Source organism: Argentina anserina, chromosome 7 (genome assembly GCF_933775445.1).
Source record: "Argentina anserina chromosome 7, drPotAnse1.1, whole genome shotgun sequence".
Lineage (NCBI taxonomy): Eukaryota > Viridiplantae > Streptophyta > Magnoliopsida > Rosales > Rosaceae > Argentina > Argentina anserina.
The window spans coordinates 6105448-6123274 of record NC_065878.1 but is presented as its reverse complement, the minus strand read 5'-3'; the positions used below and the strand labels follow the sequence as shown (position 1 = coordinate 6123274).

At 38.3% G+C, this 17827-nt stretch overlaps 2 protein-coding genes across 4 annotated transcripts in view; one reads left to right on the top strand and one right to left on the bottom strand.

Annotated features, from left to right (window-relative positions):
- LOC126801503 (diphosphomevalonate decarboxylase 2) overlaps positions 1–17827 on the bottom strand; it is a 191966-nt gene that overhangs the window by 103157 nt on the left and 70982 nt on the right. The window lies entirely within an intron of this gene.
- The window catches only part of LOC126801498 (membrane-bound O-acyltransferase gup1), a 178711-nt gene continuing 171844 nt past the window's right edge, over positions 10961–17827 (top strand). For both annotated transcript variants that reach the window (XM_050528866.1, XM_050528865.1), the window contains exons 1-15: positions 10961–11261; positions 11337–11395; positions 11634–11815; positions 11903–11951; positions 12455–12558; positions 12737–12801; positions 13636–13706; positions 14936–14995; positions 15109–15222; positions 15661–15785; positions 16116–16167; positions 16666–16728; positions 16934–17043; positions 17135–17227; positions 17345–17426. In XM_050528866.1, the coding sequence (XP_050384823.1) occupies positions 11150–11261; positions 11337–11395; positions 11634–11815; positions 11903–11951; positions 12455–12558; positions 12737–12801; positions 13636–13706; positions 14936–14995; positions 15109–15222; positions 15661–15785; positions 16116–16167; positions 16666–16728; positions 16934–17043; positions 17135–17227; positions 17345–17426 (1341 nt within the window). In that variant the 5' untranslated portion in view covers positions 10961–11149. The remainder of the gene's footprint in view (positions 11262–11336; positions 11396–11633; positions 11816–11902; positions 11952–12454; positions 12559–12736; positions 12802–13635; positions 13707–14935; positions 14996–15108; positions 15223–15660; positions 15786–16115; positions 16168–16665; positions 16729–16933; positions 17044–17134; positions 17228–17344; positions 17427–17827) is intronic.

Here is a 17827-nt window from a genome sequence, read left to right as displayed (position 1 = left end):
CAACTACCAAAACTCAAGGCTAGTAGTAGAAAGAGATGTCAGTTACTTCATTTGCACAAGACATGAGAGAGGTCCAGTGGTCTTGTCACATGAAACTCATATGTTGGACCTGAAACTGGCTTCTGAAGTATGTCAGAGGGTTTTTTCTCTTTTTCTCACACGGCTCTATTCGGTAACATGCCAATTCAAATGGCCTATGCTCCTGAACTAGATCCTTTGGGTGATCTTTTTAGGCTAAACCAAGATTTGTCATGGGCATGTCATCTTCAGTTCCTCAGTTTCAATTTATGTTGCTTGTTCCATGTATTTCAATCCAATAGTGTCTTGTGTAATCATTTTTTTATTGACACAATAATGAATAAATTGTATTTTCTTCCTATTTGAAGGTGTTTCGTCTGTCTAGTATACAACACCTAACTTCATGATTACTATCCCTCTTCATTACTCTAAAGTCTGAACTTTTCATATGAATAAATAATGAGTACTAATACATGAGTTTTGTGGGTTGAAATCTAGTTCAAACTACAATTTTAATGAACCTCTTATACCTAGCAAAAGCATCAAATTTCAGATTTTTCATAAGGTTATCTTATATTACAATTCTTAATAATCATCCACTGGTAGTGGAACTAATGCCACGTGACCAAGCCATGTAAAGATTTCACCCGACTCCCTATTAGACGTTTTGATGAGTTTTCGTGTTGGAGATTGGGTCACTTGTAGTGTCTACAACATTCTAAAGAGATCTTAATTCCATAGCTGAAAGTTTTCGAATAGGGTCTCAGACTTTATCACTAAAGAAAACGAATGTATAGCAATACTTGGCCCCAAGTAGATAGGTTTCCTGTTTTTCCGCTTTCATGAGTATTCCTTGAACTTAGTTATCAAAGTCCCACTGTAACAATATCAATCATATATTGGTGTTTAATTTTGTTCTGTTTCAAAAACAATTCAAATACTGAATGAAGAAGAGACATCTTGCAAAATAGGCTACTTCTCCCAAGTAAGCATTGCCTTTAACATAGCTTCGTTAATATTGTTGTTATATGGAAACATGTGTCCAGCACCTGGTAATTCATGGTAGTCAATCCATGGAAGCTTTCCCACAATAAAGTGTTGGAGTTCAACTGGGACAATTCTATCCTCATCACCCTGCCAGAGGTGGACATACCCTTCATTATTGGGAAAAGGATTCTTGATTTCCATAGGGTCAAACTCCCAACTCTCAAATCCAATCATCAGATCACGATGGTTCGACTCGTATACTCCTTGCTGCTTTCAATGAGGCTGCAACAAAAACATATTTTCAGTATCATCACAATCTGGTTGCAAATGACCAACTCATTGACTAATAATGTTAATGCAGCTAGGAATATGATAAATATAACATGAGTGAAGTCTTGTCATTCACTTCTAAGTATGTACAAATAGATACTTTGTGTTCGAGCTGGGAAAACGGATCCTCCTCAGAGAACAATCAGCAAGCCCCGGTACCGAATCCTAGACGGTTCGACCATTCGTTCTCTGTTGTTGTTGGCGTGCCAGTACCTTTGAGTTAGGTACAACTGTTGCTTTGTTTGACAATGATCGCGCTCACGTACTGTCTTCTTCTCAAACGATTGATCTGCAGTTGCTGATAAACAGCTGAAGTTCGAATGACCTATACACAACCGGAGTTGCTAGGTACCTTTCACTCCACCTCAAGTAGATGGCCGATCTTACTTTTGACCGCTTGGGGAAAAGCAGAGCTTATATTGTGTCGTTAATAGCAGGACTCTCTCGCAAATGGGATTTGCTGACTAGTGCAGACTTTTGTGTTTGCTAGAAGCTAGGCTAGCGACTCAATGGACTTGACTCTAGTTGCTGAAGTTAATCGGACTTGTTGCTACATGCAGCGCGAGGCGTACATCTGGGTAGCTCCGCTTCGATGGGAGACTTGGTTGCCGAAGCGAATCAGACTTTTACTCCGTGGGGAGATTTTGACTATGCTGTTGCGCGATAGTTTGTTTGACGTTGCGTGCGTTATTCTGCACATTCGACCCCCTTATATAGAGAACACACCTTGTTCTTTCTTGCGAATCAAGTCTTGAGAGCCTCCTAGTTGATTTGGATTCACCTTCCTTATTCAACTCAGATTCTATACAGTGTTAGTCCCCTAAATCTATTCCAATACGGCAGGTAATCTTGCTCTGTGATATATTTTCCCCAAATAACCGGTCCACGAGCCTAAAGAGTAGATAGTACCAGAGTATTATTTTAGGCCCAAACATTGCCCCCATGCCTTGAAATTGAAGACCCCGCGAAATTGAAAAGGGCTAAAAGAAAAACCCAAACGGTTATCTTTTTAAAATAATCTGAAACACTTTACATTCCCCCGTTGCCAACTGACGCGCAACTTCACCTCAAACCACTACAACCTTTCGAGCTGAAGTACGCGAGAAACACTTACTGTTTCGGAAACTCAAACCAGTTCCAATCGAGCAAACGCGACTCTTCCCCGAACCCGTCAGTTTCGATTTCAGAAACCCCTTCAGTTGCTATATAAATCGCGCTCTCGAACCCAACAAGTTCATCCAACCCGATTGCTCTATCATCAGAAAACCCAGAAAGCCCTCTTTTGAAATTCTTAATCTCTGACAACAATGGCACCAAAACCCAACCAACGTGATGCCCAGGCAGGTGCAAGAGTTCTTCGCGATTACCCAAACAACGAACCCACCAATCGCACCACTATCGGAGTGATTGACGACAACACTGTGTTCTTGGGCCCTTCTCTTGCCGGAATCCCAGAGCACATCAACCCCGACTATCACCACCGCTCGCGAACTCCTCCGCTTGCCTTTAGGAACACCCCAGCCACTTTTAGGGGATGGCAATTGTACAGTCACCACGGAACCCCTGTCGGAGCATGGCCCATTATTTCCGAAGCCATGCGAATATGGTATGAAGGTCGCCGCTTGATCGATCGCGACATCTGGGAAGCAGCAGGAATCTTGGAAAGTATCGACCTCTCCTTCAACCTGACTCAAGATGGAGGCAACATATGTGCCATCATGACTGCTGCTTGCTTCTGGAATTCCGCAAGTAATACCTTCGACTTTCAATTTGGTCAAATGGGTATATCTTTGCTAGACATATATGCTATCGTAGGTCTACCAGTTGGTACCAGGCCCTATAGAGATCAAGAATATTTGATGTTGAGTGCCCGGTCACCGCCACCCGCGACATTGGTATCTATCAATCGTATGGCTCTTGGCTTTCCAGTTTTGATTGCAACCCCACTGCCAATGCTGGATCGCCTTCTTGGAATTTTGGCTATCAAAGTTCATGTTCTGCTCCAACTCCAAGAAGATGACCGGGCACCACCTGCAACTCGCGACCCTGCTCTACAATGGCCACACTGTGGGTCTAGCACAAATAGTTCTGGCAGAACTCTACCGTATGTTGCGCGCGCTTACTATGGAACCCCTCAATTATCATAAGCTTTCAGGGACTACATCAAGATAACTTTAACTAGTAGTGGAGCTTTCCCAGCTGTGACAACAATTGCTAATACAAACCCTTGTACTTGCTCAAGGGTTCCAACTTCCAAATTGTGTTAAAATAATTCACATACATGCACTTACAAAATGGTAAATGGAAACTGCATTGTATTGTAGACAAGTGCAGGAATTAAGTCATTAAGATTTATAAGGTTTTTTTATTCTTATTACCTGGTATATAAATCCGAAACATTTACCAAGTAATAAAACTTACTCTGTTAGTTTGTATACCAGAAGCTGCAAAGACACTATAGTAGGGGTGAGCGTCATCCTCGCTTGCCCAATAGGGGCCAGCCCACCCATGAGTTTGAAAACCAAAACAGGTATGGGTAGAAAATAAGTTTCAAAAAACGTTGAGGGTAAGTTATTTGGGGGTCAAAATTCTTTTCTAAAACCATGCATGTTTAATAAACACATCATGCTAAATTAGTATGGCCCTTTTCTTAGGATTGTAATAGATACAATAAGAATGCATGACCGATCCTAATGACTTGGAGGAGAACAAGTCACCTCTTAAATCAAGGCCAACTGCCCTTATTGTTAAAATAACAATAAAGGAGCGAGAGTGTCCATTTCAGACAATACCCTAAAATAAAGCTATAGTGCACAAGGTGGAATGGTAACAGTGCATTGCCCCTCCGGAGGTTTCACCGAGGGGTCCTGGATCGGTATCCCAGGACCCCCTCACTCTCAGGTCTATCACAGTCGTACAATCCTATTTTAAAACGTTGCCTAGTCTTGGGTTCTCACAAGCATTTAATGCATCAAAAACTATTTCAATAATATATAATCTTCTGAAAACTAGACTATGAATTTTATATAGTTGGCCAAAGCAACATGAGAGTGTTAGCTCCCCTACTTGCCATGATGTGCAAAAATCCCCAAGTCCATAATGTATGCTCCCGCTCCAATCTTGCTGCTCCGAATGTTGAGCGATTCTCGTTCAAGTGATTTATGAGGCAACGATGCATAAAAAATTAATCTTCACTCCGAATGTAGTAAACAAGTTGACTCGATCTTCTTTCTTAATTTGACCAGGTTGACTTTCTGTTGATCAAGTCTTTCCTGATTTGACCAGGAGTTGACTATGTTGACCTTGTTTGACCTTTTATCAACTACTTCTTGGATAACCCGAAAATAGTCTCTCTTTAATCATCGAATGAAACTACGCGTAAACTAAGGTTATTAAAGACACTTAGAACCATATTGACAACTAATTTGATTACCGACACATTATCTAAGTTAAAGAGTTTCCGAACCGGGTGGATATCAGAACTATCGATTAATCTTTGTTGCCAAGTAAAAATTGTATTTTCACTAAATTACCTCTAGTTAAAAAGTAAAAGTGTAAAATCCATTTAGTAAAATAGTAAAAAGGTAATTTAGATTAAACAGTAAAAGTCAACATTGAAATGGTAACTCTGCAAATTCACATAGTCAATAAAAGAGTAAAAGGGTAACTCTGTAACTCGGACGTCGCATCTTAAGTATTGTGGCGGATGTCCTCTCCATAATTGGCTTATATATATATATATATATATATATATATCTATAGGTTTCTATTTGTTTCTTCTTAATTGCTTAACTGTGGAGTTGTATTATTTGTTACTTGTACTTGGTAGATGGAACAAGGTGGAGAACCTATCAATAAAATGAGTGTCTGGATAAAAGCACGGGACCAAAAGGACCCTGAACTTGTTGAGGCCATTGTAAGTTTGTAGCAGCTTCTTGTTGTATTATTCAATATTATTATTATTATTATTTTAAGTGTGTGGTCTTTGTTGTTGTTGTTGAGCTAATTAGTTTGTAAAATTCATGTAGAATGACTACAAAAACATCTTAAGTAAGGAACCTGAAGACCAACAATAACTTATGGCTGTAAAAGACCAAATATTCCATAAAGCTAGTAATTGGACCTAATGGCCATGCTTACTGACGGATATATGGTTCAAGTGTCCCTCATAGTTTCTTGTATCCATGTGACCCATCAACACCTAATAGCATATCAGACCTCATACAGAAGATCACCGTAGAGGTAACTCACCAAAGAGGTAACTAAAAAAGTGACTAAAGAGGTAACTAAAAAAGTGATTGAAGACATCACTGAGAAATTGTCAAGGCATTTTAAAATGAAATATGATTAGCTGAATGCTCTTGTCATGTTTTTGGAGAGCAATGATGGGAGAAGCGCACCTTCACACGTGCAGGTTAGTCCGAATTATTTAGTTAACTTTATGTCATCTGAAAATTTGGATTTTTGTTTGCTGAAGTTAAAGTTTTGACTTATAAGACTTGAACTTTGGCTAGAGTTTAGAATTTGAACTTCTATCCTTAGCTTTCCAACTTAGGTAAATTGATGCATAATAATTTGATTATTATTCTAAGTCGTTGTTTATATTATTTGTAGGCCAGTTTTGATGTGGTTAATAATGTGCCCTTGTTTAGCTTTTCAGATATTGATTTTATTTTTTATTTGCTTCAGTTTGTGTTTTCTAAATGTTGGATTTGTTGCGTGTTTGGCCTGCATTGTATCCAGAGTTGTCTTTAATCTACAATCAATACTAAGTTATTAAATTTCAGCTTTGGTGATTTCTTTAGTGGAGTTGTACTTAATATGTGTTTTATGCATAGGTTGATACGACAAGTGGTCATCAAAGAGAGTGTTGGAGATGGAGCTCATCTATAAACATCCGACGAGGAACCAACTGTCATGACACCATCACTACCTGAGAGATGTTAGTGATCCAGGGCGCAGTTTGCCGAGTTAATCTCTGAGCGCTTCTTTCCTAACTTGATTGGGTTGCGCTATGCGAGCCCAAGTATTTAGTGCATCTAATGCATTTCCTAGCATAAGTTAATCGATCATCAAGTTTTGTCACTACACCGAGGTTTATGACCTCGATCGTGTAACCCCTTCAACCACACCTAGACTTTCGACTTTGTAATCTGAATAACTATATTCCATCTTCGTTTCATCATTAATCTGAAGATCTTGTTGATCTCAAGATCTCATTGTCCTGAAATTTGATGTGGGAGACTTTTCCCTTATTATATCATTTTTCAAATTGTAACTTGTCTTCTTTTTAAAGACTCTCATACCTTCTACTCCCTATTCGTGTTTCTCGGGTGAGAGTCGTCTTGACGATTTGATGTTTTGCCATTCGAGAACTCCGACTTCTTGACTTCCTAACGAGTTTGAGAAAGCACAAGAGTCTTAGAATGACTTCAGCCAACATATCATTATTAAGAGTTTTAACATAACCATCCTAGTCGATAGACGACATGACGTTATACGTCACTCTTCAATGAAGTATGAATTCCTTAGGCATCACGAAGATCGAGTCTTTCTAATGATTTCATCGTGACGACTTTCAGCGACCTTCTCATTCGCACAAGACTCTCGAGTGGGCCTTATGAATGACGCTTACACATGTTCAAACCTTGGTCTTAGGAGATGAGGTTTACTCAGCTGAAGACCATTTAACAACATGCTCGAGGAGTAATATAGTAGACCTACTCTTAGCCTTGCAAGTACATGAAGCATTTTCGTCGAGAGTAGTGGACCGTTACGCCTTGGAGTGATGGCTGAGACAACCGATAGAGCTCCATGCATTGTCAATCATCTTGAGATTACCCTGTTATCGACGTTCGAGTTGTTATGACGCCAGGATTGTATGCTAATATGTCAAAATGTGAGTTTTGGCTCACGGAGGTCAAATTCCTCGGACAGTAATATCAAGGTCAAGATTGTCAGTTGACCTCGCAAAGTTCGAGGCAGTCCTTGATTGGGAACAACCTCGTAATGTGACTGACATTTGAAGTTTCCTTAGTCTAGCTGGTTAAGTTAGCAGCTCCATTGACTGGCCTCACAACGTAGGGTGTGAAATTCAAATTGAGCAACAAATGTGAGAATGTTTTTCTAGAGTTGAACATTCACTTAACCACCACCCATATCCTCATACTTCCAACCAGTGTCGATCTGTACCAAGTGTACACTGATGCATCCAAGTTGGTTTGGGGTGTGTGCTCATGTAGATTTTCCAAGTTGTTGCCTATGGTTCTAGACAACTCAAGAACCATGAAAATAATTATCCTACTCACGACCTAGAGACGGGAACCGTTGCATTCACTTTGAAGATTTGGAGATTCCTTTGGTTTATCACTAGCGTGACAGTTAAACCCCAGTTGTTGCAACTCATTGGGCAAAGCCAGTGGGTAGATCTCAACACGCATTTATTTCGAGCGCGAGTTGACACGTATGAGGCTGGAAATGATGGTTTAGTCAGGTACAAAAGCCGTATCGTTGTGCCTAACAGTGACTATGCCAAGAATCTAGTAACAGAAGAATCTCAACGTACTAGTTTCACCATCCATCCTGGAGGTAAGAGAATGTACCAGGACATGTGACGTTAGTTTTGGTAAAAAGGTATCAAAAGTGTGACATTGGTGAGTATGAAGCATGATGCGTAGTCTGCCAGCAAGTCAAAGCATAAAATTGGCACCCAGTCGGATTGGTACACTAGTTCCCTATGTCGTAGTGGAAATGGGAACACATTACCATGGACTTCCTCACCGGTCTACCTCGATCGATTAGAGGTTATGATGAAATTTAGGTGATCATTGATGGATTGACCAAGTCATGTCATCTCTGTTAAGATGAGTTCACAGCGTCGTATTCCACCAAGTTGTACACATACATGGTAGTCAGAATTCGTGGAGTTTCGAAGACTATAGTCTCAGATCGCAATCCTCGCTCTCCAGACTTTGGTGAGCGCTGCAGATGGAGTTTGTCACTGAGTCACATCCGAGTTTAGCTTATCATCCTCAGACAGATGGTCAGTTAGAGCGCACCATTCAGACTCTTGAGGACATGCTTCGGGCATGAGTACTTGATTTCGGCGACAAGTGGGAGGGATGTTTGTCACTGGCCAAGTACGCTTATAATAATAGCTACCATAGTAGCATTGGCATAGCACCATTTGAGGCATTGTATGGGCAACCATATAGTCACCTATGTGTTGGTATGACACGGAGGACAATGTTACTACCTTCCGCTTATTCGTATTTATTCAATAAATTAAGCTTCATTTATTTTCAACCAAAATTTGTTATTATTTACTTATCCCCATAGCCTTGTAGTCGTGAGTTGGCGATGTCGATGCGTAGGATCCCGTATCGATTGGTACTAACTTAGGACTACGACGATTACTTCTGCATTTCGGGACCAGAAATGGTCTCGGGGTATGATAGACACCAATACAAGTGAGTTCGAGGAGATGATAGAATTATACTTACTAAAGACATCTGAATTGGACAAGAGAGTTGCGCAACGAATTTAACATCTTTGGAATTATTGCAATGGTCTAGCCTTTGGGCATGTAATTGAGTGTTGAGCTTTCAAACAGAAGCTAAGTATGAGATCAGTGGAAGAAGAAGAAGAAGAAGAAGAAGAAGAAGAAGAAGAAGAAGAAGAAGAAGAAGAAGAAGAAGAAGAAGAAGAAGAAGAAGAAGAAGAAGAAGAAGGAGAGGCCGGCCCAATTTAGTGAACTGAAAGGGGAGGCACATGCTTTTCATTCTTGCTGGGTTCTCCCGCACAAGGATTAGTTAAGTACGATTTAAATATAAAACTATAAAAGAAGAAAAACAAATTAAAATTTTAATTAAAAAATGTAAAATACAATATATAACACTAGAATTAGTCAAGCCGATAAAGCACACATAAACAAAACCAATCACTAACATGTCTTAACTAAAGTTATGATCGTCACATAGGTGGTGCAGTAAGAGCTATTACTGCGGTGGAGGGGGCCAGATGTAGCCTTGATCGTTGGCGTTGGCGTGGCGGTAGTGCCGCGGTGCTAGGGTTCCCTAGCTTGAAACCAAGCTCAAGGCTAGAAGTTCGTGCTAATAACGTGTTCTAAATAACCATGCTCAGAGTGGCCTTTGCGAAAATCCCAATTTTATTATTATTATTTAGAATAGGTGTTCCTATTTATACATGAAGTCCCAGCCCCATCTTTAAGATGTGGATCTTATTCATACATAGAATATATTTAGAATATGACCAAGTACTTTAGTTCAACTACTACGAAGACTAAGCACATCTATAAAAAAACCAGTTCTTCACAACAACAGATATATTATAGCGGAAATGGGAAATGACCAAAGCTTTAGTATCAAATTTGTCTCCCAAATCACCCTATCAAAACATTGGGAGTGACAGAGACCCGACAAATTTTGTGGCCATAGATAGGGCTTGGCCCGGGCTGGCCCGAGTTAGGTATTTTCACAAATATTAGTGGTGTTTTTGGTTTACCGAAAATTCCAAGAGTGAAATGAGGTTTGGATCAGATGAAATTTTTATAGGGTCACTACATATATATACTGATCACATCAACTGATGTCAATCGATCCTGAGAAGTTTCCTTCATATAGTCGCTTCATAATGCAATAGTTTTATTTTAAACCTAATATAAAAGTTATGATACATTAATGAACACTTCGGTAATCGATAACTCCAATTCGAAATACGGTCGATCGACACCAGCATATGTGATTGATATATATATATTTAGTAACCCCATAAATTTTTTGTCCATTTTGGACATGTTTTGACTATTTGTCCCTACAGTCAACAAAAAAAAGGCATTTTGACACATTAAAACCCCATTGAATGAGGCTTTTCCAAATAAGTTTCCTTGGTGCGACCGCGCACGATTGGTGATAAAAATTAGGTGATTTTAGATATGCAAACGACTTTCGGTGTTCGCATATTGGTAATAGGTTCTCCTTTAGCGTATATTAGTGATATTTTCGATTTACCAGAAATTCTGACTGTCAGACGAGGTCCGAATTGGATGAAATTTTTACAAGGTCACTTAATATATATACTGATGACATCGATTGGTGTCGATTGATCCCGAGAAGTTTCCTTCATATCATAATGAGATAGTTTTATTCTAAACCTAATAGAATATGCATGTATGATATTTTATTACTTGGTGGACTTTGTCTTTGGTGGCCCGGGCCGGGTTTCACACCTCTAAATTAAGCTCTGCCCTCTACTCACGGAAATAAGTTTTGTTGGGCTTTCTTATAGGCTGGGCCGGATAAAAGCCCGTCGGGCTTGTGGGGCTTGTGGGGCTTGTGAACTTATCAGATCGGCATGCTAAATAATGAGGCTTAGCGAGAGATCCGATCTGGTACACAGGCAAATATATATAGCCGACCCCGTACTACGGCAGAGATATGTGTTCTTTTATTTTGACGGATTCTGTTCCCGCGTGTGGGAACGCGCCGTTAACAAAGACAGGTAAAATCATCTGTGGGCGGAGGGAAAAAGCTCCCCGTTTTACTGCACTCGGCTTTGGGGAATCAAACCCTCATTTTCTTCCCCAAAATAGCCAAACTCTCTTCACTGCTTTTCATTATTTCTGCAGTCTACCAACTCCACTCTTTCTGCGCCAGTCACAGATGAGGCCTGTGAAGAATTCAGAGAGAGAGAGAGAGAGACATAGGTGGTGAAGACTGCAGAGCCTAAGACTCTTGAGGCCTGCGAAGAACTCGTTAATTGAGAGCCGCCTTACTTCATTGAGAGAGAGATCTCTATGGATTTGAAACGCGGCAATAGGTGGAAGATGAGGGAATTGCCATTTCTTGTTCTCTACGCCGTTGCTTTCTACGCCTTCATCATCCATCGATCCCTTCAGCTCTCTCGCGGTAACATTACCTTCCCCTCTTTTTCAATTTTTGTTTCAATTTTCGTTTATTACTGACATTTTGCTCATGCTCCAGATCATTATGCTAAACTCTTCGGATTGCGTCCTGGTTGGCTCACACCTCAATCCCTCAATGTACTCCCTCCCTCTCTCTCTCTCTCTCTCTCTCTCAATTTTATCTTTTAAATTAAATTAGAAATTCAATGGTTCTTTTATTAGGAAAAACCATGACGTAATAATAATGCAGGGTGAGGTTTTAAGTGTGGCATCTTCATGTGTTTATCTACTGTGTAACTGTAACATGTCGAACGTCAAGTGAAAACACATAAGAATATTATTTGTTTCTGATACAGTGCCTATTTTTATTTTCTAGGATGTGTCTGATGTTCAATGGAGAAACTTTCGAGGAAATCTACCTGTTCTTACCTTTGTTTTCGCTCTATTTACGGGAATTGCTCAGTTGTCGAGGGCATATTTTCATTTGAAAGCCAGAGGGATGTCCGTTGTTTGGCTTCTGATTTCCTTCGCATACCTCTTGTATCTGCATGGAGCCTGGTATGTTTTACGTTTTGAATACTACTTGGATGTTATACTCCTTAGGAGGTGGAATTTATCTGACATTTTGTATTTTGTTTCTGGAAGCATCATATTTATCCTTTCAATCGCTTCAGCGAATTATCTTTTGGTGAAGGTGCGTTCAACTAAATTTGGACTACTTTTCATTTTTTTTTTGCTTTTCTCATTATCTTTTTAAAAATTAAGATTCTTTTTCTGTTGTTTTATTATTACTTGCACCTTTGATTTTTTTCTGAATTTAATTTTATACAAACATTAGCAAAAGCATGTGCTCTGAAGACAGACAAAACTTGTCAAAGGCAAATGTAATTTCCTGTAAAGTTGATATTTATATGTATTATTGGCTCAGCTGTTGATTGCCATGTACACTATCAAACTCTTTTTGACATTTGGAGGTGAAACTTATGCAATTGCGAATTGGACATGTCTTTGATTGTGAGAGTGCTATATGTGTTTTCGATGTTTGTTCCGTACAATCATCGTCTGTCAACTGGTATAATTTCGACAGTAACATACAATCAAAAAAAAATTGTAACATTTGTGTGCGGTGATTAACTTTTTTGAAGTTGGGTTTATGTTGAGTTTCACTATATATTCCTGGCCTTCTTTTATCTGCAGATACTTGCTCGAACGAAGTACTTCTCTTTTGTATTCTGGAGTTTCAACGTATTCTTTCTTCTCTGCAATCGTATTTATGAAGGATACTCATTCTCCTCATTCGGGTGAGTTTTGTTGGCTAGGTTATTAATTTTATTTTCTTGGCTAATTTTAAAAACTTTGTGGAGTTGAGTTGTAAAAGGTAGTATTTCAAAAGAAGAAAACAGAAAGAAGAAGATATAATTTGTGTTTTTGAGGACGTCATATGTCTGCTTACATGTTCTGCTTATTGGTTTCAAATAGGACGCACTGGGCAGTTTTGGACAACTTTCGGGGCACCTTTAGATGGCAAATTTGCTTCAACTTTGGTATCCTGCTAACCTTATAATTGATTTGGAAAATTTCATTTCTATTTTCTTGCTTATAAATTAATATGCAGTGTGTATTTTAGACCTCAGTTTATGTACTTCTCATTTCATATGGAAATCTCTTACATGTAAGCATAAAGTGGATAAGTTTTTGATAGACAAAAAAAAAAAAGATAATGCATGGAATGAAATTATAAATTTTGACATCAGTTTCTATCCTAGCCTACTCTTGGCTGGACCCACCCACCTACCTTTATTTTTTTGGGAGCAATTTGCTTGCTGGGTACATGTGAGTTTTTCTCTCATGTATTGAAGTTGAGCTTTCCTTAAGTTGGTCATGTGATAGTTAAGTACTCCTTACCACTTCGTTTGGTAACCAATTCTGTACCAATGAAAACTAGCATATTCACTGTTCAGCGAAGCGTTTCTTAGATGGCACAATAATCTTAGGATATAGGTTTTATCAGATTACTTTTTGGAACAATCTCCGTTCTAAACTTGTGTGGTTTGATTGCTGTAACAGTGTGTCAGATAGTCCCAGATGGTCCACTTGTAGTTGAGAATGACTTGAGCAATGGAATTACAAGTTTATAAGACAAATGCACATCTGCAAAATTTATACTGATATCCAATTTAGTACCTGTGTTGGTAAAGTAGTTCAAAAAGTTGAAATTAAGCAAACAGGATATGAGCCCTAGCAGATCAAAGAAGAGAACGAAAATACAAAGAACAGAGGAAGGGTTTCACTATACAATGACACATGTTGCATCCTCATTGGTGTCTAAGTGTATATCAAATGTAATCCTTATATGGGTCCTTTCTTGTCTGTGACAGTTGTTTTGCGCATGGTAAGCTTTGGCTATGATTACCATTGGGCTCATCAAGATTCTCGTTTCGACCATGAGGTATATTTTTGTTTTCTTTGCTGTCCCGTTTCACTGGAATCAGTGGAATGTATTTTGTGGGACCACTTGCTACCTCCTGCAACTACTGTTCGGTCACTGTGGCTACTTGTACGTTGTACCGCTTGATACAATGTTTTCAGGAGATGCATTTCTCTGCCACAGAAAGTTTCTTTTAAGTAACATAGTGACACGGACGAATTATAAAATGAATTTGTCGGCCCAGAAAGATATATGTCCTGGAAAAGTTGTATCCATAAGTATCGACTGTGGTTGCAGATGAGAGTTTGATGGGATCAATAACTGTTTTTTCTCAATACATTGGTTCTAGTGGGGAAAAAGTGAATTGGGGTTTGAAAAACCATAACTCAACAGAAGTGAAAGTACGGTACTTGAAGAGGTGTTTCTAAGCGGAAATAATAATCATTTGGTTCAGGTGGCTTTTCTGTTCTCGTTTCCCAAAAAAACTGGGGAGTTGTAAAAGATAGAACTGGCAGCATTTTATAGTTGGGAATATACTTTATAAGGCCATAAACAAAACAGAAGATTCAATAACACTGGAAATTAGTCTTATTATAGGCCAGTCTGGTCACAAGTTTGTACGTGGTGTTAAGCAGGTGTGTTGGTGAAGGGGGACTGGGGGAGGTAGCTAAGTTTCATAGTTTTGCTACTTATTAATATTACCTCAAATACAAAACAGCACATTCGCTCAATGTCCATTAAAACAAATTACCTCAAATATTAGTGTATAAAATTGAAGTTCCATAAACTTGAGGGGGGAGGAAGTGGGTTTTAATCCAGCCCCATTTGTACCAATGTCCTGGTACTTTGCAGCATTTTCTAAGGTATAGGGTTCGTTCATTGGCTTTGACGTACAGCCTGAGTTTGCAGTGCTCATATTTAAACATTCTACTTTTCTTTCTCGTGTCTTTCACATGCTTGCCAATTACAATGATTATATATCTAGTATTACTGTACAATCTCTGAGATGAATTACTTATTCATGTACCCATTGTTCCCCTCTGATTTAGCATAAATCGTGATAGCATAGAGTTTTTTGGTGATTATTAACCATAAAAATACATATATTATATACATATATATTATGATATATTTTTTTTAATCATGGTGATTTTGAGGTCATGCAGAAAGACTTGTTAGCTTTTAAATTTCTATATGGATGTATAGTTCTAATGTACTAATTGCTGATAATTTTTAGTTGGTGATTGCAGAAACATATTCAGCGTTGCAATATCTGTAGAGCTGGGAAAACATGCTACCATATTTTACAGGTTAGCAAGGTTATAGTTGGGTACAGTCCATATTAATGTGGAGGCCTGTAACTTTCATCTCAAGGTTTCTTATATTTTTTTATGTTGATTCTGAATGCGTTCATTCTGTTTAGGAGAGCGGTGTCCAGAGTGACAAGTTTGCCTTTATCACATACCTTTCTTATTTGGCATATGCACCTCTTTATCTTGCTGGGCCAATTGTAAGCTTCAATGCTTTCGCATCGCAGGTTCGACACTACTGATGTAGAAAATTTCTTGTTTTCTTCCTTGATCATCAGTGACTGGTTATGTTGATTGCAGTCAGGGCGTTTCATAAATGAATTACAGATATGTTAGGTTGAATATGCCGATGTTTCAGTTTCAGAACAATTTTTGGTTGACTTAATTTTATTTTCCCCAAAGCACCGGTGTGAAGCATGATATATTGCATTCTGGTTTATGTTTTCATTGGAGTTAACTGCTGATACATTCTTGCTAGTGTTGAAATCTATTCCCGAGTAACTCTTGCCTCAGCAGCTTGCCAACTTTTCTAAGTACATGATTCTTCATATTATTTGAAATAGTGGATTTTCTTTTTAGATTTACAGTCCCCTGGAAATGCTATTTTTTCCTAGTATGTTATAGCGAAGTTCTCATCAATTAACCTCATTCTAGTTTTCTTTCAGCTAGAAATTCCTCAAAATAACTACTCAGTTAAAGACACTACTTGGTACGGTTTCCGTTGGCTGTTCAGTCTTCTTCTGATGGAACTAATGACACATCTCTTTTACTACAATGCCTTTGCAATCAGGTGAATGTCTTAAAAGTTAAAAGGTGCACCATAGATTATGTATTTCATATGTATATATCTATTTAGATTGGGGCTCTAATGAGGACCTTTAAAGGGAGGAGTTTAGAATCAACGGTTGGATGAGATGTGTGTCGCAGAAATAATATTTCAACTAAAACTTGGATTGTTCATCCCCCGTTGATGTCAAAGTTCTCACTTCAGAGTCCTCAGTAGAGAACCCCTATATGTGTAGATATATGATCAAATATGTATGTGTAGCCAACTTGCCATACATTTATGTTTAATTTGTGTATGCTTGAATTAATTCAAACCTTTTTTTGTACTTATCAGCGGCATGTGGAAACAATTATATCCCGTAGATGTGTTTATTATTGGATATGGGGTAAGAGATATTTTTACGTTATCAAGGTCATTCCTGATTGGAGTTTTAATATGTCAAATTATCATAACTTTAAGTGGACCATTAGTTTTTATTTGTTTGTGCAGTACAATGGCATCCATAATAGTTAGCATGAACTATTAACATCCAATCCAAAATATTCACAACATCCTATCCAAAAACATATTTAGATAGCTGCTGATTATAGATATCATAAATAATGTTGAAAAAAATAGTAGATATAACGATCCTTAATAATCCTTTGTTAGAAAAAAAAAAGACTTACTTATCAGAAACCAATGTAATTCCTCTTGGATGTAATGGACTTTATTTGCTAACTAAGTGCTACTGTGTTTTCACTGTAATTAGTACTGTTTGACTATTTTCATTTACTATGTTTCAGTTTCCATTCTACTTGGTGGGTGGCTCTTTTTTCTTAATTTTTTTATGTTCGTGTTTTTGTTTTCAGCTCATGTTATTTACTTTCTTCTGATGGTGCAGGTTTTAATCTTTATGTGGCTAAAGTTTTTTCTGATATGGCGCTATTTCCGGTTCTGGTCACTGGTGTGTATATGTTACTTTAATTTACTTTCAGTTTCTAACATGGTGGTTTGCACGCACACACACACACACACACAGATATTATGTGCATTGAGTATGTATTATTTGAGAATTCTAAAATATTTATTGAGTATACAAGTATATCATGGTTTTAGCAATCACTGTTGTGCATTGGGTACACACTTACTATTGGATCCGTTTATCTTAGATTTGTGGCATCGAGGTCCCTGAGAATATGCCGAAGTGTGTAAACAATTGCTATAACCTTGAAAGCTTTTGGAAGAACTGGCATGCTTCCTACAACAAATGGCTTGTGAGGTTAAACATTGAACTGTTATGCTTTGAAGTTAATTTGTGAGTCGTGTTTGTAATTCTGACATGTTTGTTTGAATAATGACTGCGGTGTTAGGTATTTGTACATTCCTCTTGGTGGTTCTCGGAGAAAGCTTCTCAATGTGTGGGTCGTATTCACGTTCGTTGCCATTTGGCATGATTTAGAGTGGTAATTCTAGCTGCATTGTTTTGATTTTATTGCTTATAACATTTCAGTTTCCAGCAATATGGGAGCACAAACATTGTTGAAATTTGTATCTTACTCTTCCTCTTTCATTGGCATTAGGAAGCTTCTTTCATGGGCATGGTTAACATGCTTATTCTTTATTCCGGAAATAATCTTCAAATCCGCAGCAAATGCATTTCAGGTGATGTCCTTCTTCCTGTATTTATAATAATGCAAAGGATCATTCCAATGTATGCAGGGTTAATTAAATTAGTACCCTCGTAAGTTCAAACCACACTCTACACCTTTAGAATGTAAAATTCCCTATTTTCTTTGTCATTTCTATCAGTTTTCCATTAAACCAAAGCCTAAAAAGTACTGTTTAGAGCTGAGAGTAAGACCACAACATAGGAACTAATACCATGAACCTCATCAATCTGTCATCTCCAACAAGTTTGATATGATCATGAAGGTATGTGTCACCTGCAATCAAGGTTGAGGCCTTCATCCTTGATCTCTTGAATGATGCACCAATGTTTCTTGGTTGCTGCTGTCATTGTTGTAGAAGTTGAGAGGTTTCAAGTGTCAGTTCTTGCAAATTAG